The sequence below is a fragment of the Syngnathoides biaculeatus genome, chromosome 3 (assembly GCF_019802595.1).
Source record: "Syngnathoides biaculeatus isolate LvHL_M chromosome 3, ASM1980259v1, whole genome shotgun sequence".
NCBI classification, from domain to species: Eukaryota; Metazoa; Chordata; class Actinopteri; order Syngnathiformes; family Syngnathidae; genus Syngnathoides; species Syngnathoides biaculeatus.
In genome coordinates, this window is record NC_084642.1 from 18,469,266 (window position 1) to 18,494,924 (window position 25,659).

The 25,659-nt window shown below is 42.8% G+C and overlaps 1 protein-coding gene across 6 annotated transcripts in view; it reads left to right on the forward strand.

Annotated features, from left to right (window-relative positions):
- chd9 (chromodomain helicase DNA binding protein 9) overlaps positions 1-23,182 on the forward strand; it is a 111,289-nt gene extending 88,107 nt beyond the window's left edge. For 3 of the 6 annotated variants that reach the window (XM_061814649.1, XM_061814655.1, XM_061814654.1), the window contains 22 exons: positions 321-524; positions 1,024-1,209; positions 1,296-1,406; positions 2,420-2,619; positions 3,579-3,778; positions 3,856-4,015; positions 6,966-7,055; positions 7,616-7,719; positions 7,908-8,025; positions 8,103-8,160; positions 10,036-10,084; positions 10,177-10,450; positions 10,904-11,109; positions 11,510-12,364; positions 13,114-13,283; positions 13,355-13,579; positions 16,340-16,520; positions 16,616-16,755; positions 18,348-18,575; positions 18,648-18,797; positions 20,337-20,441; positions 20,709-23,182. In XM_061814649.1, coding sequence (XP_061670633.1) covers positions 321-524; positions 1,024-1,209; positions 1,296-1,406; positions 2,420-2,619; positions 3,579-3,778; positions 3,856-4,015; positions 6,966-7,055; positions 7,616-7,719; positions 7,908-8,025; positions 8,103-8,160; positions 10,036-10,084; positions 10,177-10,450; positions 10,904-11,109; positions 11,510-12,364; positions 13,114-13,283; positions 13,355-13,579; positions 16,340-16,520; positions 16,616-16,755; positions 18,348-18,575; positions 18,648-18,797; positions 20,337-20,441; positions 20,709-21,539 — 4,845 coding nt within the window. In that variant the 3' untranslated portion in view covers positions 21,540-23,182. The remainder of the gene's footprint in view (positions 1-320; positions 525-1,023; positions 1,210-1,295; positions 1,407-2,419; positions 2,620-3,578; positions 3,779-3,855; positions 4,016-6,965; positions 7,056-7,615; positions 7,720-7,907; positions 8,026-8,102; positions 8,161-10,035; positions 10,085-10,176; positions 10,451-10,903; positions 11,110-11,509; positions 12,365-13,113; positions 13,284-13,354; positions 13,580-16,339; positions 16,521-16,615; positions 16,756-18,347; positions 18,576-18,647; positions 18,798-20,336; positions 20,442-20,708) is intronic. The other 3 variants (XM_061814650.1, XM_061814651.1, XM_061814653.1) reach the window with 3 other exon arrangements.
- The last annotated feature ends 2,477 nt before the right edge of the window (positions 23,183-25,659 follow it).

Here is a 25,659-nt window from a genome sequence, read left to right on the forward strand (position 1 = left end):
TCACTATCATATTACAGCTTTCATTTAACGCACATGTAGGGAGGAATTATTGGTGTATTATGTTTGTTTTATTGCCATATAGTACTGTTTTTAATTATATGTAAAAATATATATATATATATATATATATATATATATATATATAATATATATATATATATATATACACACACACACACACACACACACCACACACACACACACACACTATTTTGCAACTTATTTTTCAGACCCTCGCTAGCGGACCCAACCTGGTACCCCAAGTTTGAGAACCACTTCTTCAAGCATTATTAATGTGTTGCATTCCCATATTTGCACAGGCGCAGGCCCGCTGCCACCGGATCGGTCAGAATAAGGCGGTGAAGGTGTACCGCCTAATCACCAGGAACTCGTACGAGCGGGAGATGTTTGACCGCGCCAGCCTCAAACTTGGTTTGGACAAAGCTGTGTTGCAAAGCATGAGTGGCCGCGACAACAGCTTGGGAGGAGGGGGCGCTGGTGGAGCAGGAGGCACTGGGGGAGGGGTGAGTTGTCAGTTCATTTCATATTTATTTTTAAATATTTTGAATCAGGAATGGAGAATAATTGTTTCATTTAAACACCAAAAGATAGTTTTTTGTTATTTTATTTTATTAAATATAACTTAATAATTTTAATTACTTTATTTTTTTTTACCCATCTTGTTTGGCTACATATTCATGGGTTATGGTGGTGGAACTTTATTCCTCGTCTGACTTTTTTAGAGGAAGAGGTTTTATCAGGTTTATTTTTCAGACTTCTCAGCTTCTTCGGCAAGGGCTGCACTTTGTATTTATTGTTATTTATTGCAACTGCAGTTGAACAAAATGAACAGGAAACAACAAAATCATAACACCAATATAAAACAGCATATTAGACAGCAAGAACTTTACATAGACTGATTGGGAAGGCTACATCCCATGAAAGTGAGACCAAATTGGAAAATATTTTTTTACATAAAATATCTTTGAGTTCTTGGTGTAATGATTTTCTTCCTCCTTCCAGGCGGTCCAGCAACAGCTGTCCAAAAAGGAGATTGAGGATCTACTGCGACGTGGTGCCTATGGCGCCATCATGGACGAGGAGGACGAGGGGGCCAAATTTTGCGAGGAGGATATCGACCAGATCCTCCAGCGCCGAACCAAGACCATCACCATTGAGTCCGAGGGCCGAGGGTCCACCTTTGCCAAGGTGATTTGGCACTTATGGACATTTTAGTTTAGTAGCAGGTTGGATTCCAATTGTGATTACTAAGATTGTCCATTGTCCTCGTCCAGGCCAGTTTTGTTGCATCTGGGAACCGCACTGACATCTCCCTGGATGACCCCAATTTCTGGGACAAGTGGGCAAAGAAGGCAGACATTGATATGGAAATGGCCAACGGCAGAGTAAGTACTGTATATGAGTTACAGTATATAAGCTAGGGAACAGTTCGTCTTGAGTGAGTTATATGTGAGTGTTTTTATAAAGGTACAGCAGAAGTAACAAAAAAATCGAAGAGTGATGTCATTAGTGGCTTTGTGTCTGCAGCATGCACCACATGTGCGGAACCTTAATCAAAAATATTTTTAAAACACATTTTGTGCTTAGTTGTTTTGGCTTTGACTAATATTTAAATTAGTTAATGGGAAAATTGGTTCATGTTCGTCACATTTAATAACGTGCAATAAAATGAGAAATCAAGAAGGGCGCAAGCAGTTTTTCACACAACTGTCAGTCATTAGGGGGGTTCAGCCGAAGCCTGCCCCCCCCCCTCTCTCTCTCTCGCTCTCTCTCTCTATCTTTCTCATATTTGTATTGTTTATGTATTATTATTTAAGTGCAATTTGGCCATCCATGTATGTGGTTTGTTTCCATCAGTGTTAACACAGCCATATGGGATGTGTTGTAATTTTCATTTCATGTATGTATTGCTTTATTCTGACAGGACAGTCTGCATTAAATAAATATAAAGGGAACTCTCTGTAGGGAAAAAATGTAAATATGTCTGAATTAGCTAGAAGCTTGTTTTCATCAATAATCCCCAATAAATAAAAATGAATACAGAACATTAATTCATCACATACAGTCATGTAAGATATACTGTATTGTAATGTCATTGCAGAGATACCACACATTACAGTTTTCTTATTACAAAATATAGAGGGTCCACCCTGAGGGTGGAAATTCTGGAGTAAACTGCCCATTACTGAAATAAATAAATGGAAGATAAAGCAGTTTTTTTTACAAGTTTGATTTAATGGAAACAGAAAACTAAAAAAAATAGGATATAGGCATTAAATCTAAATTTTGGGCACTTGGATCTGCAGTGCAAATTAGCTTGCTGATTACTATTACACGGCTCTACCATTAAAAGCCGTACAGTTGTAAACCAAGGTACCCTGTCTTGTCACGCCTACAGAACAGCCTGGTTATTGATACACCCCGTGTCAGGAAGCAGACGAGGCCCTTCAGCTCCACCAAGGACGAGCTGGCGGAGCTGTCTGAGGGTGAAAGTGACAGCGACGACGCCAAACCCAAAGTCAGGCGAGCCCATGAACGGCCTAACAGCTATGGACGCACAGAATGCTTCCGCGTGGAGAAGAACCTGCTGGTATACGGGTATGTTCATTAATTTGTAAGCTGTTGAGTTAAAGAAGATTATAACCGTTGTGTACCAAATGGATGAGCGTGTTATGGATCTTGCTATCCATTACTTTGTGGCAAAGTCAACTAATTTGACTATCCTAAAGAATAAAATGTAATAAAGGCAGATAGTGTTGCCAAAGGAGTGACCAGCATTACAAAGCAAAGGCCACAGATAACAGAAGCAATGAATACCTACTGGAGAATGCCAGTCATATCAAGGAGGGTGACTCCCAGTAACCCTCCTTCTTTAACTCCCTCCATCCATCCACTGATTCCACCACACCACAATCGATAACGTAAATGATACCAATTTAAGTTGATTTAAATATTAACATTTTTTTTCAATTAATATCAATTTTTTTATTGTTTAAAAACAGGGTGTTCCTTTTTTTTTTACATCGGAATTTACTTTTTGAAGGTTGGGAACAGATGAAACTCATTTACATTATTTTTAGTATGGGAAAAAATGTTTTGGAGGTTGAACCAATCAGACTTTGAACTCTTCATAAAATGAATTATGTTTGAAATCTGAGATTCCACTGTATATCACACAAGGTGTGTCACAGAAAAGGGTCTGAATATTGATTGTGATATTTCAGTTTTTTTTCATTTTCTGTAAACATTTCAACAATTCGTATTTGTTTTGTCATTATGGGGTGCTGTGTAGATTGAGGAAGAAAAACTGATATTAATAGTAAATAGTAATAGTAGGAATTAAATAATTTTGTGACACTTTGAAAGTGTAATTTGGGTGTTTGGTGATGAAGTGCTGCCTCTATAAGTAAAAATAGAACGAGTGCTTATGAATCCTCGTTTTTTTTCTCTTCATAGTCTGTGCTGCAACTTGTGTAAATAAATAGCTGCTCTCAGTAGGGTTCAGGTCAGAGGATGATGGTTGTCACATCATAAATTTTCCTTTTATTGTCTCACAGTTGGGGCCGCTGGAAAGACATCCTCAACCACGGGCGTTTCAAGAAGCAGCTGACCGACTGGGACGTTGAATCAATCTGCAGGGCACTACTGGCCTACTGCCTGGTTCACTACCGTGGCGATGACAAAATCAAAGGCTTCATGTGGGACTTGATTGCACCCACCGAAGATGGCCAGACAAAGGAGCTTCAGAATCACTTGGGTACCTGAACTTGCTGATGTTTTTGGACTAAATGGTAGAGAGCTGGATTTTAAACCATCCTTTCCTGCTGCTGCCAGGTCTGTCTGCACCTGTTCCTCGGGGTCGCAAAGGCAAGAAGATGAAAACCCAGTCCAGTTCATTTGACATCCATAAAGCCGAGTGGCTGCGGAAGCATAACCCAGAGCACATGCTGCAGGACGACGGCTACAAGAAACACCTCAAGCACCACTGCAACAAGTGGGTTCTCCCGAGTCACTTTTAGTTGGAGACATTCAAATTTTGTATGTTTTTAACAGTGCAGCGATTTCAGTGTCGGCTAAAAAGTACATTTCTTTCGAGAATCTTTTTTTTTTTTTTGTTTCCAGATTACATTTCACTCAAAAGACAGCATTTTCATTTTATCCTGCTTTATTATTGGAACCTGAACATTGACGAATTCCCAGTATCGTCAAAGTGAAGGATTCAGAGTATAACTTGATTGATTGTGAAGATTCTGTCTATCTCATATGTTAAAGCATTCATTTGCGTCTAAAAATCAATTAATTGGGTCTGGAGGCGCTATATTAGCCAGGTTTCAAAGATTTTAGTAAGTCGTGTGTTGAAATATCTTTTTTGTAGTTTAATGTTGATGCGGCACAGTGGATCAGCTGGAAAGTGTCATAACGCGTTCGTGTTCAATCCCGGACCTGCCTGTGTGGAGTTTGCATGTTCTCCCCGTGCCTGCGTGTGTTTTCTCCGGGCACTCGGGTTTCCTCCCACATCCCAAAAAACATGCAACATTAATTGGACACTCTAAATTGCCCTGACGTGTGATTGTGAGTGCAGTTGTTTGTCTCGATGTGCCCTGCGATTGGCTGGCAACCAGTTCACGGTGTACCCCGCCTCCTGCCTATTGACACTGGGATAGGCTCCAGCACTCCCGCGACCCTTCTGGGGATAAGTGGCTAAGAAAATGTATGGATGGATGTTGAAGCAGTTAGTGAGTTAGTTCTTGAAGCCCTAAATTGCTCCGATCTTCGAACAGTCGATTAGTTGCACGTCATACATAGCAGTTGATAAGTCGCGCCTTAAAGCAGTCTATTAGTTGCATATAGAGGCAGTTCTTTAGTCGTTTGGAAAGCAATGAATTAATCGAGTCTTGATATAGATGATTAGCCGCATCCTAAAAATAAATATTTGAGCCACCCTGAAAAGGGTTGCGTCAGGGAGTGCATCCAGCGTAAAAATTGTGCCAAACACATATGTGCGTTTATCTGAGATGACACTAAAGGGACAAGCCGAAAGAAACTTACTATTAAATAATCCATCCACTTTCGATAGAGCTTGTCTTTATCAGGGTCTGGGGTGAGCTGGAGCCTATCCGAGGTGACTGGAGGAGAGGTAGGGTACATTCTGGACTGCTTGTTGACAAATCGCAGGGCACATATCAAAACAAAGAACCATTCACAGTCACACCTATGAACAGTTTAGTCCAGCAAATTTAACACATTTTTGGAATGTGGGAGTGAACCGGAGGTACCCAGAAAAAAATGATATAAGTACGGGAAAAGCTTGATAATTCATGTAAAACATATAAAGATTTTAACTCAGAACCTTAGAAGTGTTAAGCACACATCCTAACCATTAATATTACCATTTCCCATAATCAATGAAGGAAATGTACAGTTGTCAAATGGAAAACAACAATGGCCGTAAAAACCTGCTAGGCTAATAACGAGCCACTAAAAGAAACACTGGAGCTGACACTGCTGATTCATTAAGAGCAGTTGAGTGATGGAAATTGTAATGAGACTTCAGACTGAGCTCATGGCTGCCATGGATCACTCTTACTCGCAGATGAAGGGAGAAGGGGTGGGGGCTATCGAGACAAAAGCCAAATGGATGATGGCCGCCTGTGTTGAAACAGTCCTGCGTTTTCCATCGAAAGTTCCCCTTTGTTTCCTGGTCCCGCCATGCTGAATCCAGGGATTGTCCATTACGTGGTATCCGGGATTTGCTGACGATCACGTTTTCCCTCTGGAGGACACTACCTGACTTTCAGTAGATAGCTTAGCGAGCTGTGACAAGTAACGCTTAAGCGCCCATGTTGTCACTTGCGACGTCTCTTCCCGCTCATGTTGCTTCTGGATGGGTTAGTGCCTGTGAACAGAGCAGAGAGGGATTCCTCGCATGCCAGCCGGCTGTCACGCAACTCAGCTGGCTGACTGTGTAATGTGTGAATGACAGTGCACAAATGTGTGTGAGTGAGTGAGAGAGAGAGAGAGAGAGAGAGGAGAGAGAGAGAGAGAGAGATAGAGAGAGAGAGAGAGAGAGATAGAGAGAGAGGAGAGAGAGAGAGAGAGAGATCTCTAGATCTAGAGATCTCTCGAGAGCTCTCTCGCTCTCTAGATCCTGAGTCTCGATCGAGAGAGATAGAGAAGAGAGAGAGAGAGAGAGAGAGAGAGACCCCCCCCACATGCACTTTTACAGCCGAACCTGGAAAGAACGTGTTGACGGGTACAATGGTACATCACAGCAGCTGCTCCTGTCACAGTAGTGTAGAGGGTGGGTAGGCGTAGTCTCCTCATCACAGTCCACTTTTACTGGGAAATATGTTGCTCTAAAAGTATAAAATAATATATGACTGTGGTGCTGGCACTCTATTCCTTTTCCTGCACGGGGCTTTAGTCCCTTAGTTTTCCAATTCGAACACCCACTAGGCCCGAATGACATGCTATTCCTTAGTGTGTCAGTCTGACTTCCTCTTTCTGTTCATGGCATGTCTGTGTGTCTGACTTCCTGTTCTTGCTGGCTCTCTGTTCCTGTTACAACCTAGTTGTGTTACCGACATACCGTATGTGTGTGATTTGTAAGTCAAACAGCATGGTGGTGGGACAGTCATATCCCATTGCTTAGTGTATGTCTGTCTGACGCCCATTTCCTGCTGGCTCGCTGATCGTACCTCCTGCATGACATCATCACCATCCTAATTTGTCTTTCTCTTTGTCGGTTTGCTTGTTTTTCTGCAATGCAAAAATGTTATCCCTAGTTTTCCTCCACCATTTAGTCTCTATAAAAATGTTCGCCATTTAGGATTGACTGGATTCTTTCGTTGGAGTTCATTGTGTTCAACTAGACTATGCGCCACTCCCTCAAGCAATTGTGCATGGTCAGGGTTTTTACTAAGCGGCAGCTTTTCTGTGGACAGGGTGCTGCTCCGGGTCAGAATGCTGTACTACCTGAAACAAGAGGTGATAGGCGATGAGGCCCAGAACGTTTTGAACAACGTGGATGCCAGGTGAGTGCACAGTCCTTCTGTCCTTATGGAGAATCGTAAGCAACAAAGATGTTAAATAGATAGTGTACATTTTTGTTGAGACAAGACTAATTGCACAGCAACAGTCAACAATAGATTTCGAGACTGAACCTGCTCTAAAAATGGAAATCTTAGTCATCATAACATTTTATGTTTTATTTATGCTTCAATACTTGTCTGTAGTTGGGCATTTGTAACAATAGTGTAGCATGCCAAGGCCAGAATGTCATACTGTAAAACATAAATTATTCTCACAGTATAAATAAATACAAGCACCATTGTTTTACATGTGATGGTGTTGTTTTTTCATGAGAATCATCAACCTGTTGAATGCTCACCAGCCAAATTTAGGACAATTACAGAGTTCCATCTGCTGGCAAGATTTAGAACTACATTAGAATAGGTCATCAAAACAAGGTTTAGGGAGCAGAAAAGAGGGGCTTTTAATTGTAATCTTTTGGGGTTGGAAAAAAGAGGTATAAGTATTAATCCTTTGTCATTTTCTTTTTATAATTTGTCTGACTCAATCACTCCTTCTTTAGTGAGATCAAGATCTTGGTGCCCGAGCTGGACCACTCGGAACTTCCAGCCTTGTGGTGGGATAGCGTCTCTGACAAGTGTCTGCTGCTAGGGGTCTACAAGCACGGTGAGTGAATACCACTTATCCCAGCTGGAATTTATCCCCCCTGCTGACTTTGGTGATAGTTGAGATACAACCTGGAATGGTCATCAGACAACAGTAGGACACATAAGGACAGGGAAAATATGCAAGTGGAAAAAAAATATATTTATACCGCATAATGTCAGAACGCATAATGTCGTTTTGTTTCACAGGTTATGAGAAGTACAACACCATCCGCGCAGACCCTGCGCTATGCTTTCTAGAGCGCGTCGGCCGACCAGACGACAAAGCCATCGCTGCCGAACAGAGAAGTAACGATTTTATGGACGGGTAGGAAGAAAATACCTGAAAAATGTGTAGTATATTTCATAAGACAACATCTTGACAGTTAGACATTATTTCTCCAGGGATGTGGACGATCCTGAATACAAGCCTGCACCAGCCCTGCTGAAGGATGACATAGAGGTAAACGTCATGGCCTGCCAAAGGCCAAAGTTGTCTCCTTTTGAAAAGGCCGATCGATAATCAGACTGACAGATGAATGCATCTGCTCTCAGCACAGACGCAAAAGTTCCTCCTGCTACTTTTTTTTTTTAATTTTGTAAAGCCTCGAGCTAGTGATTCTACTCAAAAGAGAAACAATAATAACCAACAGTAGGTATGGGAAAATTCTCATTTAATTCTCAATCAATAGGTTACACAAACTTTAAAATAAATAAACTAAATATATATTTAAAAAAAATTATATATATATAATCTTTAAAAATGAGAGCGTACTACAATTGAATAAAATAGATAAAATTATATTAGTAATTCCTGAGAAATGGCTTCAATAAAACAATAACAAATCTGAAATTTGAAAATCATAAAAAAAATAACCTGAGCTGCGAAGTTTGGGATTTTTTGGGGGGGGCATGTACAGGGGAGGCTTTAAACTGTTTTGTGGTGAAGGAAATTTAATATGCAAAACTTTATGCCCCACCTGTATCATATGGTATGGTAAAAAGAAAAGCTTTTAACAACTTCTAAAGTCCCAGGTTTGAAGATGCTGATGAAATCTGTAGGGCTGGTTTGTAAAAGTAACAGGGATGAGAATTTTTCGCCGATTGGCGGAATTCCGACTTTTTCAGACCAAAATGACCATTCTCGAGATAAGTGCAAATCCGTTGAGAAAATTCTAGGGGGGGGGGGGGGGTAAGGGAAGGGTATCGTGCGCCTGCCTCTCGATGGTAGGCTCCGAGCTGCAAATTCAGCTTAGTGCTAGCACAAGCACGACTATCATATGCCGTTCTAACTTGCTCGGTAGTGTAAATATTTGCATTTTGCGACATAAACATTAAAACTTGTTTGCGGCAGATTACACGATTGGGCAACAGTGTTATACAGTATAACAACCCAATCGTGTAATCGAGTTTCACCATTGCCTTGTTCATGTGTTTTCAGTTCTCAGAAATCGCAGTGTAACTTGTTAGTTAGCCAAGTAATGGCGCGTGGGACTGAGATTGCGCGAACTGAGCGACGGTGTGTTCAAAGTTTTACGATGGCGAAAGTGTTAGAAAAAAAGGATGAAGATCGAGCGAGGGCAATTGACAAGCTGGAATCAAAAACTGTTTCAAACAGGCATGGCTTGAATAAAAGTGTAACCGTGCAGATAGGACCGAAAACGGTATCAAGATGTGCACTCTGTGTTCCGATAGGACCAAAAAATATCCAGGACGAAACTCAAACCCCCCCCTCGACAGAGATTTTCTGTGTTTTTCCAAATTGGTCATTCTCATCCCTGAAGTAACAACACTGTGAATGTGGAAAATTGGGCAAAAAGGGGCCAAAATTCTATATTTAAAAAAAAAAAAAAATCATATCTCACTCCCTGTTCATTTTTTGGATTTGGCTTCTGCGGACTTTTTTCCCCCCACCTTCGTAGTTTGGCAGGTCTAAGTGACACATAGTTTCGTTCACAACCCTCTTTACATTCTTTGTGGGCACTCCAGAACCATTTTGTCATTATCATGTACAAAATCTTGAAAAAAATAACCATTTTGCAAGGCCCAATCTACATGTATGCAAATCTTTTGTGTGAATTCATTCATTTTTAGGCTATCAAAAAATGCAACTGTGAAAATAGCAACAACAAAAAAAAAACAAACAAAAAAAAATTTCTGCGATTACAATAGGTCCCCTTCAACGGTTGCTGCACGGGTCCTAATAAATACAAATAATAATATAAAGTGTGAAATAGAGTTCTATTCGTGTTTAATTTTAGTGACAATTGTTCTTCCTGTGCACGTATTGGCCTCAAAACATTACATTGTATAAAGTAAAATACCTATTTCTGCACAGGATGATGCCTCCTCTCCGGGAGACTTGGTTGTCACTGACAACCCCGGAGGTGAGTATTACTTGCAGATAAATCCTACACTCTTGGAAATTCAACTGACATCACTTACAAGAAATGATTCTCTCATTCCCACACTTTTCTAGACGCAGTTCCGGGAGTAGCGAGCGCCTACTGGCCCTCATCTTCCTTGCTCACTGCCCGGCTAAGGCGTCTGATCACTGCCTCCCAGCGGTACACGAAGAGCCGGCAGATCTTACAAATCCACCAGGTGCAGTTGCAGTCCCACACCCAGCTGGCCGGCATGTCGTCGATGCCACTCTGCCCCCCACCACCGTCTGCGGCGCTCCTACTGCCACCGGCAGTTTTCAGTGACCCGCTTAACACCAAGATGGCCGCCAAGATTGAACGTCAACAAAGGTGGGACAGAGTAATAATTATTCGGCATAATACTAATATGCTGAATAAGAAATGTATGCACTGGTTAATACTATATCTCTATCTATAAATCATATTGTTGCCGCATCTTAATTTGGTACACACCAACCCACACCCCTAATGCAAAAGGTGTACTAAGAACACTTTTCATTGTAATGCAGTGGAGTTTTATATTGCCACAAAGTGTAACATTACTAAAATAAACATACACTATGAATAATTCACAATTCACCCCGATGCCATGTAACTAAAGAATGATATAACTGATTTTTAAAATTAGCCCTCCAAAAATCTATTTTCATGTCTCTAGATTGGACTAAATGATTCAACTTTGTATTACATATATCACAGCATTTATTACAATATAATATGTAATTACATAATAGTTATATTTAGCATGACAACTATCTGCATTTTCTTTTCCCTTGTCAATAGATGGACGAGGCGGGAAGAAGCTGACTTCTACCGGGTGGTGTCCACATTTGGTGTGGTCTTCAACCCGACGGTGGGCCGCTTTGACTGGACAAAATTCCGGGCAATGGCGCGGCTGCACAAGAAGACGGATGAGAGCCTACAGAAGTACCTGTGCGCCTTTGCTGCAATGTGCCGACGAGTTTGCCGCCTGCCGCCCAAAGAAGGAGGTCAGAGGATGCCTACGCTTGTTCTGTCACTATGGCGACCGGTGGTGTGCTATGGGTATTAAGACTAAGCAAGTGCCTAATAGCTGATTTATATTTTCATAAACAGCACTTCATCAAGCCATCAAATTACACTGTCAAATCGCGTCATGCATCTTTGTATGCACCACATGCAGCCAAACACAAATATTACCCATGCTGCAAAAAATCTGTCATGTTACCACTATGTACTGTAAAATCTTAGAAAAAGTGATTGCTTTAAAAATATATGATTATAGCATCGGTGAGACGGATGATCCGCTACTGTATATAGTGGGGGAACACAACAGAAAAAATAAACAATGGTGGTGGGATTTGACATGATTTCCCAACATGCTCACATCCTTCTTTTTTTTCCCCCTAGACTCAGCAGTAGACCCGTCCCTTAACATCCAGCCCATCACGGAGGAGCGCGCATCACGCACCTTGTACCGGGTGGAGCTACTGCGGCAGGTGAGGGAGCAGGTCCTTCGCCACCCATTGCTGTACGAGCGCCTGCAACTTTGCCAGATAAGCTCTGACTTACCCGCGTGGTGGGAGTCCGGCACCCACGACCGGGACCTGCTCATTGGTGCTGCCAAGCACGGGGTCAGCCGCACGGATTATCACATACTCAGAGATCCTGATTTGGGTTTCATGGCTGCCCAGCGCAACTACAGCCAGACAAAGGCCATGCTGCCACAGCAGCAACAACAACAGTTGGTAGGCTTCACACCTGTCCTGCAACCTCAGTACCAGCCCTCGGCAGTTCCACTCCCTACCCCAAGGGACTTGGCGACAGGTGGGGTGGTGCCAAAAGCAGAGCCCTCCTCAGAAGGGGAGGAAAGCAGGGAAAAAGCGAAAGAAAGCTGGAGTCCCGCCAGAGCACTGGAGACCCCCGCGGGAGTCGCAGAGGACAAACGCGACAGCGAGGGGCAGATGGTGGCAGCAAGGACAAAGCCTGTCACACCCAACTCTTTGGAAAGGAAGCCCAAGAAGGCCAGCAAGAGAGGCCGCAGAGAGAGGCGGCCCTCTGGCTCCGACTCAGACGGCTCGTCATCTAGCTCTTCGTCCCGTTCCTCCTCCTCTTCGTCGTCGACCTCCTCTTCCTCATCCCGCTCCGGGTCCAGCTCATCTTCGTCTTCGTCATCCTGCTCCTCTGGCTCTTCGTCATCCTCCTCCTCCTCCTCAACTTCTTCGGATGACAGTGACAGTGAAGGAGAGGACAGGAAGAAGAAAGGTGAGAAGTCAACACACAGTGTAGCCTTTAACAAAATACTGCTAAGCTGTAGCCAACTTGAAATGACAAAGTACTGAATGAATTGAGGACTCTCGCGGCATAAAGAAAACAGCCAATACCTTGTTGCTATAGCTCCTATCTGAGTTTCTCAGTCTTTACATCAAGTACCATACTATTTACTCCCGTCATGATCTTAAATTACAGTAGCTCAGTAGGCCCCAGTGAGGCAGAAATATTTTTAATATCATTGTAATACTGTGCTCAAATGTAGCCTTTTTTTAAACTATTAAAATGATGAAAATTGTACCCATATAAATGATTAAAAACAATATCACTGAAGGGTACTCAACAAATGTACTGTACTTGAGTTGGAGGAAGAAAATAATATTTCCTCATTATGCAGTTTGAACATTGATTTTTTTTTTTTTTTTCCCTCCTTCATATACAGTACAACTACAGGGAGCCCGGGACTAGGACTACTCGTACCACATTTTGAGAACCCGTACCTGTAGTGTGTATTTCTTTTGGCATGTCCCGTTAGGGGTGGCCACGACGTGTCATCTCGGTTGAACGCTCATATTTGATTGGCACAGTTTTCACGCTGGATGCCCTTCCTGTAGCATATTCACAAATCGCTGAGGGCCTTTGCACCCGTTTTCATTGATCTCAATTCTGTTTACGACTCACCCCAAAAATAATTTGTCACCCATTCAAGATAAAGCTCATTACATCGTGTGTGATGTTAACAGTGCTTGCAGCTCCAAGCGTGAAGGTCTTTGATGAGGACAGTGTGGCGTCTTTAGGCGCCACACACCGCGATGCGCAAGACACTCCGGCGCCCCAGAATGGCGTCGCCAACAATGCGTCACATCCCTTCCAGGCAGGAGGTTTCATGCTCGCTGCCTCCCACTGGCCAAAGGTGAGTCACTGTAATGATTATCAACCGCCAACAGATGTTCGGCGACTGATGACTGGATTGTCCACATTTAGGACCGCGTTATCATCAACCGTCTGGACAGCATTTGCCAGGCGGTGTTGAAGGGCAAGTGGCCAGCCACGCGGCGTGTCTATGAGCCCGGTGGCCCCGTGGCATCCTTCTACACCACCAAGCTCCTGGACGGCAGCCTGTGCGAAGACCCCTCGGCCTCGCCACAGGGGTCTAAGGTGACCGAGCATGTTGCAGAAAGCAAGGAGTTCTCAGTCAAGCTAAACGATGTATGTTGATTTCTCCCATCTTCGCCTCGTCCCTCCCTCAGCTCCTTCGCCGCCACGTTGGGCATGCCGCTCTGATTTCCCCATTCTGTCTTTCCTTCGATGGTGTGATTAGTACTTCTTGCACTGGAAAGGGATGAATGTAATAACAGCCCCACTTCTTTTTTCCCTTTGTGCTTACTTTGAAATACGGCCAAAAGATGCCATAATGCCAGCATCAAAGGTTCCACAATCTCCTTGGCGTTTACAAGATTTATACTTCTGCGCTTTTTGGCTTCCATTTACGGACCAATTTATTGTGCCTATTCGGCACTGTCTTTTGTGTATGTGCACTAACACTCAATTAGCACAAGCACATACAGTGGAAGCTTAGACCTGTACAAAAATAAGCCAAGACAAAATAAAAGGAACATTTTATTAAACAAAAAAAAAAATCCAGTGGTCTAAGTTGAATGATGGTTTTCCTTTATTTTGAAAGCACTTTAAAAAAATCAGGGTGCGTACGCGGCCCTAAAAGTCCCTAAAAACCCCTAAATTTTCAGAGGTGCATTTAGGGGCTCCTAAAAGTCCTTCAAAATCCGCGAAAACCGGTCAAGCCCCTAAAAAGGTCTTAAATTTAAAAAAAATAAAATAAAAGGGAGGACCTCTACCGCCAAAATTCTCCCTAAAAAAAAAAAAAAATCTTTTATTTAAAAAAAAAAAATAGCGATCCGTCTGGCGTCCAAAACAGCCGGAAATTGTCAACGGAAGTCACCGTGTTGACAACTAGTCGCCATCTTGTCGATATTCCATTGTTTGTTTCCGTGAGTAGCCATTTCACTTCGTCTTCGTTACAACATAGCGTAGTTCTTTCATCGATCCAGCTTGTATCATGGAGAAGTGCATTTTTCAATATGCTTGGGTTGAAAGTAAGGAGTTTGGGAGCTGGGTTCGTCGAGATCCAAAAGATCGGCACATGTTTTACTGCCATCTGTGCAAGCAGAGTTACCAGCTTGAAAATATGGGCGTCAAAGCGCTGGAGTCGCACGGGGAAAACAGGACAGACATGCTGATTTGGAAACTCTCATCTCCCGTTGGTATGAATCTGTTTCTGAAATATCAAGATAGTGAAGCATCAACTTCAGGCAGTGTTACTGGCAGTGCATGCGCACCTACAGTTGTCCAGTCATCGACTTCAACCAGCCGGAAGTCAGGCTTTATGAACGTAGTTCAATACACGAAGACGGACTCGTTAAAGGCAGAGATCGTGTGGACTTTAAAAGTGATCTGCAGCCATTACAGTTACAAATCTTGTGAAAATAATTCGAAAGTGTTTGCAGTCATGTTCCCAGACAGTGACATTGCTAAAAACTACCACTGTGGGGAAAGGAAGACTTCGTACCTGGCTACAGTTGGCATCGCTGCCCACTTTTCATCTCTACTGCTTCAAAGCCAAAAAAAGCCAGAGTAGAGACTGACATATCTACGCTTATTGAGAAGGCTGACAGGCTGTGTGAGGAGGCAGAAGAAAAGCGGAATCTGAGGTTAATCACCAAGGCCAATGCACTCAGAGGCAGAGCAAAGGACAAGAGAGCCACTTTGGCACCTCTGCAGCAACAAATAGAGGAGGCACTGGGTAGGCTCAAGGAGCCAGAATAGGGGTGTTGAGACAGACATCAGTAGAAGAAATTTGTGTATATAGTTGCAATTGTAGTGAGAATATGTTTTTCTGTAGACTGTTATGTGAAGACATTGACAAGGGTCATATCAATGACAACTACCACAAGGGGCGACAGGTGATCACTATCACAGGTACTGAAGTACTGGAACATTTGATGAACCAAGAACGGTTGATGGCACCAGTGGGCGAGTCTTGATTTCCCACGATGGCCCTAAATTTTTCGTGTCAGCCCCTAAGAATGCCCCTATAAAGCCCTTAAATTTTTTGGGTCAGACTGAGTATGAACCCTGAAAAGTCAAAATTTGTGAAAGTTTTTTTTTTTTTTTTTTTTTTTGACTCTTTTGAAACAGATCAACAATCAATGTTGAAAAAAATGTTCTACTTAAGTGATTAATTGATGGTCAAAAATATAAAGGGGGGAAATTAATGAAAAGGGTGAACAGTTTATTGGTCACTTTTTTTTTTAATAAATGAAAAGATTATCCCAAAATTGAGTGAAACTGGCAAAGGGAAAAAGGTTAACTTGTGAAAGCTGAAACATTTTAAAAAAATAATGAATTTATAATTTGTCAAAGTGGAATACACAATTTAAAAAAAATATTGGAAGTAGTATATTGTTAGTGAAAATGTGTCAAATTTTAAATGGTTTAGAAAATCTGAAGACGATATCAAAGAGAAAACATTGACAACTGAGTGATCACAAAATAAAAATTCCCCATTGAAAATAACAGAAATTGAAAGAATTCATTCCAAGATCAAACCATTGGCATCATAAAAGCTCATAACTATATACGCAGTGTTGTTTAAAAAAAAAAAAAAAGTAGCATTTTTCTCTCATTCTTTACACAGAAAAGTGCCAAAGACAATGGCGTAAATCATTTGAATGATCACTGAGCTTTTTTTATTCTGAACTTTAGTCCACGACAATGCTAGTGCTGTTCAAATGTTGACATTCCACTGTATTTATTTGTGTTTACATTAAGGAACATGTTTCATTGTAGCTATAAAATAAGCCCTTTCTTACTTGACCAGCAAAAGTTTTTTTTTTTTCCACATTTGCCCCTAACAATCATCCACTCATCCAAATGTTTGCCTCTGTGTAGCAGGAGGGAGGGCTCAAGTTGACCTTCCAGAAACAGGGGCTCCCTTTGAAGAGACCCCTAGACTCGGAGGAGGCACCCCAGGCCCAGCAGCAGCAGTATCTTGCTCGGCTTCATGAACTGCAGAACGCCTCAGACACTGGGCTGGCTGACATCACCCAGCCGCAGTGCAGCTTCCAGAACAGTATGTACAAAAAGGAGATGACTGGTTCTTTTCTTTATTACAGCCACAAAATGACAGCAAAGCTTGCCGCAGAGATTTATTTCTGGGTGCTTCAGTGCCTTCAGGTCTCGCTGGGGCGATGAGGCTGAACGGGGTGCTGGACAGCCAGCCGGTGGTGAAGAGGCGGAGGGGGAGGAGGAAGAACGTGGAGGGCGTGGACCTGCTTTTCATGAACAGGAGTCAAGTCCCTGATCAGGTGAACTGTTGGGTCGAATCGCATTCATTTGATCTCCTACTGATTTCATAGGTTTCCACACAAATAAAATAACAATCTCACTTTTCCCATTTTACTAATTGTGGTAATAGACTATAAGTCATACGTGGAGAAAAACAAATACACTGATCCACCACATTTCTGTGCAGCACACAATTCAAAAGTGAAATACAGTACCATATTTTCGCGACCATAAGGCGCTTCGTATTAAAAGGCGCAGTCTCAATTGCACCGAATTGCACATAATTTCAACACCTGCAGAAGGCGCCAAGTATTATTGGCCACAGGCATGCTGGCGCTCACTAGTCAGTAAGGCACAATTGTACCTTTATTTTATTTATTTTATTTTATTTTTTGGGGGGGGTCCACCACTGACCCAGATGACAATAAACGATGTTAGGCTTCATTTCTGTTTGCATCTCATATCTGTATAAATGAATGATTGAAATGTACCATAATTTCTGGACTATGAGCCACATCTGATTATAAACCTCACCCAGTACATTTTAAAGGAAAAAACATTTTGTACATACATAAGCCGCACCTGTCTATAAGCCGTATGTGCCCACATTGAAACACGAGATATTTATAAAGACGGTCACAGAAAGCGTTTTCAAAGTTTTAATAATATACCTTAGCTTTTTTTCCAAACAGTGTCTTTGACGCGGCAATAACACAGCACTAACAGGGCTGGGTAAAAAAAACATACCGGTAAAAGTCACTGAGAAGCGGCAGTAACACAGTTCGGGCCACCTGCTTTTTTTCCTGTGAAAGCGTCTTTATACATTTCTCCAGTTCTTCCCGCTGCCGTTTCCAGCGTCTCATCATCGATTCATGCCAAGTTTACTTGCAGCAGCTCAGTTTCCTTCTTTATCTGCCAGCTCGATTGCTTTTAACTTGAAAGCTGCGTCATATGAATTTCTTCTTGCATTTTCCATGCATAATGAGGGTCTCTTCATTACTAATTTTATTTATGCACAAAGCACTAAGTTACATTAAACTTGTCTTCCTCGACACATATAATCCACCTGTCTCACTCTTATCTTTTCTGTTCAAGTGCCCCTGGCGGTTGTTAGGGGAAACAAAAAATCATAAATTAGCCACAACATTGTATTAAGCCACAGGGTTGAAAGCGTGTGACAATGGTCGGAGCTTAAAGTCCAGAAATTACGGCATTATCTTTTTTCAAAAGACACCATTCATCAGGAAAACTGAATTTTAGCAAGTTTGGCTTAAAAAAAAAAAAAAAAAAACAAGTTATGCTAGTTAGAATAGCATACACAGAAAGTGAGCTGTTCCATGTGCACATTGGCATCCATTGGTACCATTTTCCAAAGTGGAGGGTGTGCAAAATCAGTTGTCCTTGTTCGAGAGAGATTATTATTATTATGACAAAGGTAAGGGAGCAAGCTAAATCTAAGTCCATCCATTTCTAACAGTAAATAACCAGATCTAAATTAGACTGTTAATTTCTATGCAAATTAGCAGACTTATAAATTCAGCAGGGTATCCAAAGATTATTTTCCCCATTGTGTAGGTATGTGCATGACATAAAACCTCACGCATGTTTCCAGGCGGCTCCCGGATGGGGCGGCATCGGCCAAGTGGGCATGGCTCCAATGCCGGGGTACAATCACCAGGCCTCGGGACCGAGCCCGGAGAACGTGGAGAGCAGAGTACCGGTCATCAACCTGAAAGACGGCACCCGACTGGCTGGGGACGACGCTCCCAGGAGGAAAGATCTGAACCAGTGGCTGCAAGAACACCCGGGCTTTGTGGCAGACACGGGCGCCTTCATCCCTGTGAGTTTAGCTTCCATACTGTCTAAGGTCCTGATGTATGCACTTGTTGTTTTTGACACATTTAATGTGCAGGGCGTGAACAAGATGCCTCTGCAGTTTCACGTCCAGGACGGGCGACCCAAGCAGAAGAGGCACCGCTGCAGGAACCCCAACAAGATCGATGTCAACAGCCTGACGGGCGAGGAGCGTGTGCAGATCATCAACAGGAGGAACGCCCGCAAGGTTGGTGGCATGTTATACTCCATATGAAATGCCACCAACTATAATATTGTAAATCGTGTATTTCACAACAGTGATGCAATATGTGTAGTCATTCTTTAAAATATCACAGTAGTGTTTAATATTCCAATAATGCTAAGGCACTTTCAGCAATGATAAATATATATTTTTTCTTTTGTATTGCCGTAATTTCCGGGTTACATAGCGCACCTGAACATAAGCCTCACCCAGTACATTTGCAAAAGAAATAGCATTTGGTACATACATAAGCCGCAGCTGTGTAAAAGCCGCAAGCGGGCACATTGAAACCCACATTGAAACACAAGATATCTACAAAAAAAGAGGGTACGCAGAGTTTTCAAAGTTTCAATACCTTAGCTTAGCTTAACGTAGCAACAACACGGTAGCACGAACTGGGCTGCTAAAAAAAAAAAACGTACAGGTAAAAAATACAAAAACAGCCGTGGCAGCTACACACTAGCAACACGGTAGGACAGCACTAACAGGGCCGGTTTAAAAAAAAAAAAAAACACTTAAATCACTGAGACGCGGCAGTAACACGGCAGCAACAAGCTAACGCAAGTGCAGCGCAAACAGGGGCAGTTAAAAAAAAAACATACTGATAAAAATCACTGAGACGCGGGAGTAACACACCAGGAACAGGCTAGCGCAGCACTAAGAGGCACTAAAGCACTAGAAAAAAAAAAACACCGGTAAAAGTCACTTCCTTTGCACATATATTCCACCTGTCTCACTCTTACATTTTCCACTCGAGTGCCCTCTTGCGGCCGTTTGGAAAAAAACGCACAAATTAGCCGTATCACCGCATAAGCCCCAGGGTTTAAAGCATGTGAAAAAAGTTGCGGTTTATCGGCTGGAAATTACGGTACATCAGTACAATGGTGCATTCAAAAGATTAAAAATAACAAATTTAGTATTGTAACAGTAATACAATATATTTTTAGCAATACTAATAAACAGTAGGCGCCACGGACGACTGGTTAGCATATCTGCTTCTCAGTTCTGAGGTTCGTGGTTCAATTCCCCTCCCTGCATGATGCTGCCCTGCCTGCACGGCGTCTGCCTGTTCTCCCCCGTGCTTGCGTGGGTTTTCTCTAGGTTTTCTGGTTTTCCTCCCACATCCCAAAAACATGCACGATAGGTTGATTGAAGACGTTAAATTGCCCATTGGCGTGAATGGAAGTGTGAATGTTTTTTTTTCCCTCTCTCCATTTGTTCCCTTGGTTGGCGATCAATGCAGGGTGTACCCTGCCTCTCGCTGGGAGTCAGCTGGGATAGGTTCCAGCAAGCCCGCGACACTTGTGAAGATAAGCAGTTCAGAAAATGAATGTATATAAAACAGTACTATAGCATTTCGTAATAAAATTCATTGATTTCAAAAGAGTAAAAGAATAAAATGTTTGTTACAACAAAAGTACTTGTAGCTTAGTGTTTCATTGTTCATGTCATTGCTTAAAGTTTAAATGGAAAAAAAAAAGCAATTTCCAAGTTTCACAATGAGATTAATTTTTGGCCTTCCAGGTTGGCGGAGCTTTTGCGCCTCCTCTCAAGGATCTGTGCCGCTTCCTTCAGGAGAACCCAGAGTACGGCGTGCCGCCTGAATGGGGCGATGTCGTCAAACAGTCGGTGAGGACGTAACCAAAAGTATTCTGGATATCAGTGGGTGGCAAAGCATGGCCTGTAGGACACGTGCGGCCGGGCTCGGTTCTTGAATCTGGCCCGCCCAGTATTTGTAACATCAGGAGTCTTATAATATTTGTTGCATTAATTTCACTCAGCATTTTCACATTGGTTGATGAAAATGTTTTTAATCAATTTGAAAGTCGATCTTTCGATTGTGTAAACACACAATCAGTCCATTGGCTCATGGTGTATATGATCCGCCTCTTTCAGGGTTACCTCCCAGCGAGCATGTTTGACAGGATCCTAACAGGTCCCATCGTTCCTGAGGAGGTGAGCCGGCGAGGGCGGCGTCCAAAGAATCCCCTCGTTAAGGCGGCGACCATGACGCCCAACCCGGCAGCGGCAGCGTCCTCCACCCTTGCCCTCAATCCCCTTCTGGCTAACGGCCTCCTGGCGGGCATGGACCTGAGCGGCCTCCAGGCCTTCCAGCAGAACCTGCAGCTCACCGCCGGCCTCATGGGCCTGCCCCCCTCGGACGCCGGAAACCTGGCGGCGAGCAATCTTGCCGCCATGTTTCCCATGATGCTCTCCGGGATGGCGGGACTGCCCAACCTGCTGGGCATGAGTGCGTTGCTTGGCAAGAATCAGGACGGAAGCGGCGGAGGCGCCGAGGACAAGGACGCAGGAACCGGTGGCGGCGGCCCGGCGGGAGAACCGTGCGCCCTCGGCGAAGAACGGACAGAAGGCGGAGACGCCCCTGCTTCCTCCCAAAGTGCCTCGTCCACCTCCAGCCCTCCCCTCCCTCTCAACCCTTTGTTGCTGTCCAGTATGCTTTACCCAGGGATGCTCCTCACTCCAGGCCTTAACCTCCCCGTGGCCAACGCACAGCCTGACCACAAGCCCCTTCCTCCTCAGAGTCCGCCTCCTCTTCCTCAAGCGCCCGCCGCCAAAGTGGAAACTTTGGAAGATAATGACGACGACGACGATGACGACGACGAGTCGGGAGAGCCCAAGGACCAAAGCAGGAAACCAGAGTCTTCTTCATCCGAGTCTGGGAGCTCTTCTTCTTCCTCAGATGACTCAGACTCCAGCAAGGAATGATGACATTTTCATTTATTTATGTACGGGCCTCTTCCAAATGTTTATATATATATATATATATATATATATATATATATATTCACATCAATGTGGCTCCCCCCGCCCCCCTCACCACCCCACCGACCACCATCTGTCAACCCTCCTTCCAGCACTTACCATTTCTCTACGTGTAAATAACTAACCAAATTGTTGTGTAATAAAACAAAAATCCCAAGAAAGCAAAACAAACTGCAATCCACTTTGAACGTTTGTGGACGAGGTAGCGTCTTTGTTTCCAGACATTTTGCATGTCGGACCTGAGTAGAAGCGTCACCTTGTACTGTTGAAAACAAAAAGAAATGAGGAGGAAAAAAAAAGTTGCAAAGGCATTATTGTAATTATGATTAAGTCAGGGTTTAATTTTATTATTAAAAATGCGTTGAGCTGTACTATTAATATATTTTGATGTTGGGGTTATGATGTAAAGAAGACACGTTTGCTTTGCAGATCACGCGGATGTGAGCAATAACTCGGGCAGCTAACGAATGTCACTCAAGCTGTAGATTCCGTCACGTTCCCAAAAAGCTTTTTCACGTCGGTCCTGTCATTTTTGTTGCTTTGTTTTGTTTTATTTAATTTTTTTTTTGTTTTGTTTGTAGTGGCAGCAGAGTGAGCTAATGTTTTAGCACGTCTGCCTCGCAGTCGAGAGGTCCCAGGTTCCAATCTCGGCTCGGGCCCTCCCCGTGCCGCGTTCGCATCTTCTCCCCCGTGCTCGCCCCACCTCATCCTCCAGCCCCAAAACTCCCATTTCAACTTTATTGAAGACTCCAAATTGTCCATAGGTGTGACTATGAATGTTTGTCCATCTGGACGTTGCGATCGACTGGCGACCAACCCAACCCAGCTTGCCTTGGGTTCAACCATTTGTCGAGAAAGGGGAATAACGGGTCGTTATTCATTCAGTTCAACCTATACTGAGGCCCCTCGTTACAGAAAATGGTGGCCCAAGCTAAGTTTCTTTCTGACGCTTGGGTTCAACCATGTGTCAAGGGGAACTAACGGAGGTGGTTTTTCTCGTTTCTGGTGGAAATGGACCCCCCACCCCACCGCCCACCATCGCCCGGACTCAGCTTTTCTTTGCCCTCAAAGCCTTCCGCTGTGCCAAAATCCAGCTTTCCTTTCGCGTGCATCACTTCTTTTTCAAAGAGCTTCCCGATCGGTAGCACCTCCTTCCTGTTTCCCGGTCCCTGCCATCCACCTTCCGACGGCACAAGCACAATAAAAAAAAAAAAAAAGTTGTGATTGTTGTTCAACACAGCAGTGCCACATCTAGCGAGCGTGCTAGCAAGCTAGCTAGCGCGAGCAAGGGCTCGAACAATCTCGCTACTCACTTTAGTTTTTTTTTTTGCTTGTTTTTTGAGCTTCAGCTAGACTTAGAAGTGCCCTTAACTTATACCTCTGCTTTTCAATCCTGTTTTTTTTTTCTTTTTAATTGGGGGAAGCAAACACTGGAATTCCATTAATGCCGAAGTACCTTTGCTACCCTCTTGTGGACTGTTAGTTCATCAACACTCTTGATTGTGGCTGTCGCTCCATTCTCCCATGGTCAGTGAATGCACCGAGACTGAAAAGCTTGCAGTGATTTACACATGCTTTTTATTCATTTTTTTTTATGTATATTGTAGTGCCCTTCACACGTTTTGTTATGGTACAATCTTTGACACACACACACACACACACACACTACTGCTGTACAGGAAGGTGTCATCAATGTCATCACTGAGACTTTTTTTTTCCCCAAGCTTTGACGATATTTAAATTGTCACCATGGTCAAGTTTTTTTTTTTTTTTTCCAAAAGTAATATTTTTTGCTCGCTCTCTGTAGTCAAACTAATTTCATGTAGTCAAAAGGACGAGAAAACTGAGGGGGGAGGGGGGGGAGTGTCTTAAAACAAAAACAAGTCATTTGTAATTTATTGGATTACTTTCTATGAAGTTCTATAGAGGAAACTGAGGTTTAATTATTTTTATTAAACATATTCTTCTGACTGTCCCATCAGGTGTCAGTTTGTGTGAGCCCTGTTCATCTTTTATATTATAATATTTTCCACACTAAAAGCCGCACCTCCAGTGGATGGCCTATTTCACAACTTCTTCCGACGCTATAGTAGAGGCTGGGGTTACGTTATTTATTCATTAGATGGAGGTGCACTAAAGGCTCAATATTGATCCATATATAAGGCGCACCCGATTATAAGGCGCATTGTCAGCTTTTGAGAAAATTAAAGGCTTTTAGGTGCGCCTTATAGTGCGCAAAATACGGTATATAAATAGATGTTATTTTATTTTAAATTTTTATATTTTATCGGTCTTAGTCAAAACTACACTGCTACAGCTATTTCGTCTGCTAATATTGTTGGTAAAATGTAAAACTGACTTGTTGACAGCTGAAAAGAAGCCGAAGCGTCTTTTATCGGTCATCTTCAAAACGTGTTTGTGGGGGATGTCTTGAAAATGGGTGCTTTTGGGTGCTTGACTGTAACAAAATCCTTTCATAATAGTCAATAGTTTTCTCATACTTGCAAAAGGAAATCATTGTCAGAGGTCATTTAAAATTGATCACTGGCGTGTAGTATACGTATACACGCACGCCCTTGTATGGGTGTATGTCTTTATGAATGGATGACCTTGTTCACAACCAGTACTTCTGTGGCTGCGTATAACAAAGTTAAACTTAATCTGCATGTGCTCCCCGTGCCTGCGTGGGTTTTCTCCGGGCACTTTGGTTTCCTCCCACATTCCAAAAACATACAACATTAATTAGACACTCTAAATTGCCCCTAGGTGGAATTGTGAGTGTGGCTGTTTGTCTCTATGTGCCCTGCGATTGGCTGGCAACCATTTCAGGGTGTACCCTCCCTTCTGCCCGTTGACAGCTGGGATAGGATCCAGCACTCCCGCGAGTCGCAGGCCCCAACCCTTGTAAGGATAAGCTGCTCATAAAATGGATGGATGGATATTTTTTCCTTTCATGTGACAAAATACTCTGGCCTTGTTTAAGATCGGTAATAAATTTGTTTGGACATTGACTAAACAAAAAAAAAAGTGATCTTGTTAAAAATCTGTCATCTAACTTTGTGCTGCTTATACACGTCGTTGTCTAAAATCAATAGTTTTCTTGCTCTTGTGTGACAGAAAAGAAAATCCTACCTTTGTTCAAAATCAGCAGTGATTTGGATGTAAAACCATCTTTGAAAATGTCCAGAAGGAATCAAAAGTCAGATGGACCCTGCTCATTTTCCTGTACATTTAGTAGCAACAATCTCCAATCGATGGCTTTGCATCGGTACAACAACAACAACAAAAAAAAAGCCCAAATGAGCTTCCTGTGCAATCCTGTGTCAAATCTTAATGAAAACCACTCTTGCTGTGGTGATGTCATCTTCAGGCACCACCATTTGAGATTGAAAACGTGAAGGTCCTGGCTTTGGTTGCCATGGTGTTAGGCACAAGCTATGTACTCTGTGTTTGCCATTACCGGATGTGCGTTGCCTGGTAGGTGAGCAGGCAAAACAATAGGAGGGGTTAGGAAGCCATCAAGGTTGCCATGGAGACGCTTGACAAATAATGGCTCACCCTGATTGGACCAGCACTTTTGGAAGTTGTGACTGTCAGCATCATTCAAGTTATGGGCTGCAACAACAGCAGGGAGGGGGGGTCGACACCAAGGAAAGACACGAGACAGCGGCGGTGGTTGAGCAAGAAGTCAACGTGGACAAAGAGGAAAGGGAACGAAGAGACTGCTGAGGGATGACGACAGTCCTCATCACGTCATGTAGGGCAACAAATGTCTGTGTACATTATTTCGAGTCATCCTATCGTATGAAAATAAAAACTTTAAAAGAAAAAAATTCTAACTAAAGAGTCGAGTGAACCGCAACCGTCCATCCATGTTATTCAGATCATCAAAATGTTAGGAAAATAAAATCGTGCACTTGTACAAAAAATAAATGAAAAATCTGCATGTTACTGAAAAGATATATCATTACACAAAAGTTATGGTCATGTTTTTTGATCATTTGTAATTTTACAACTGTCAATCAATATGAAGAGAACAAGATGGCAGTTCTGAGAATGAATT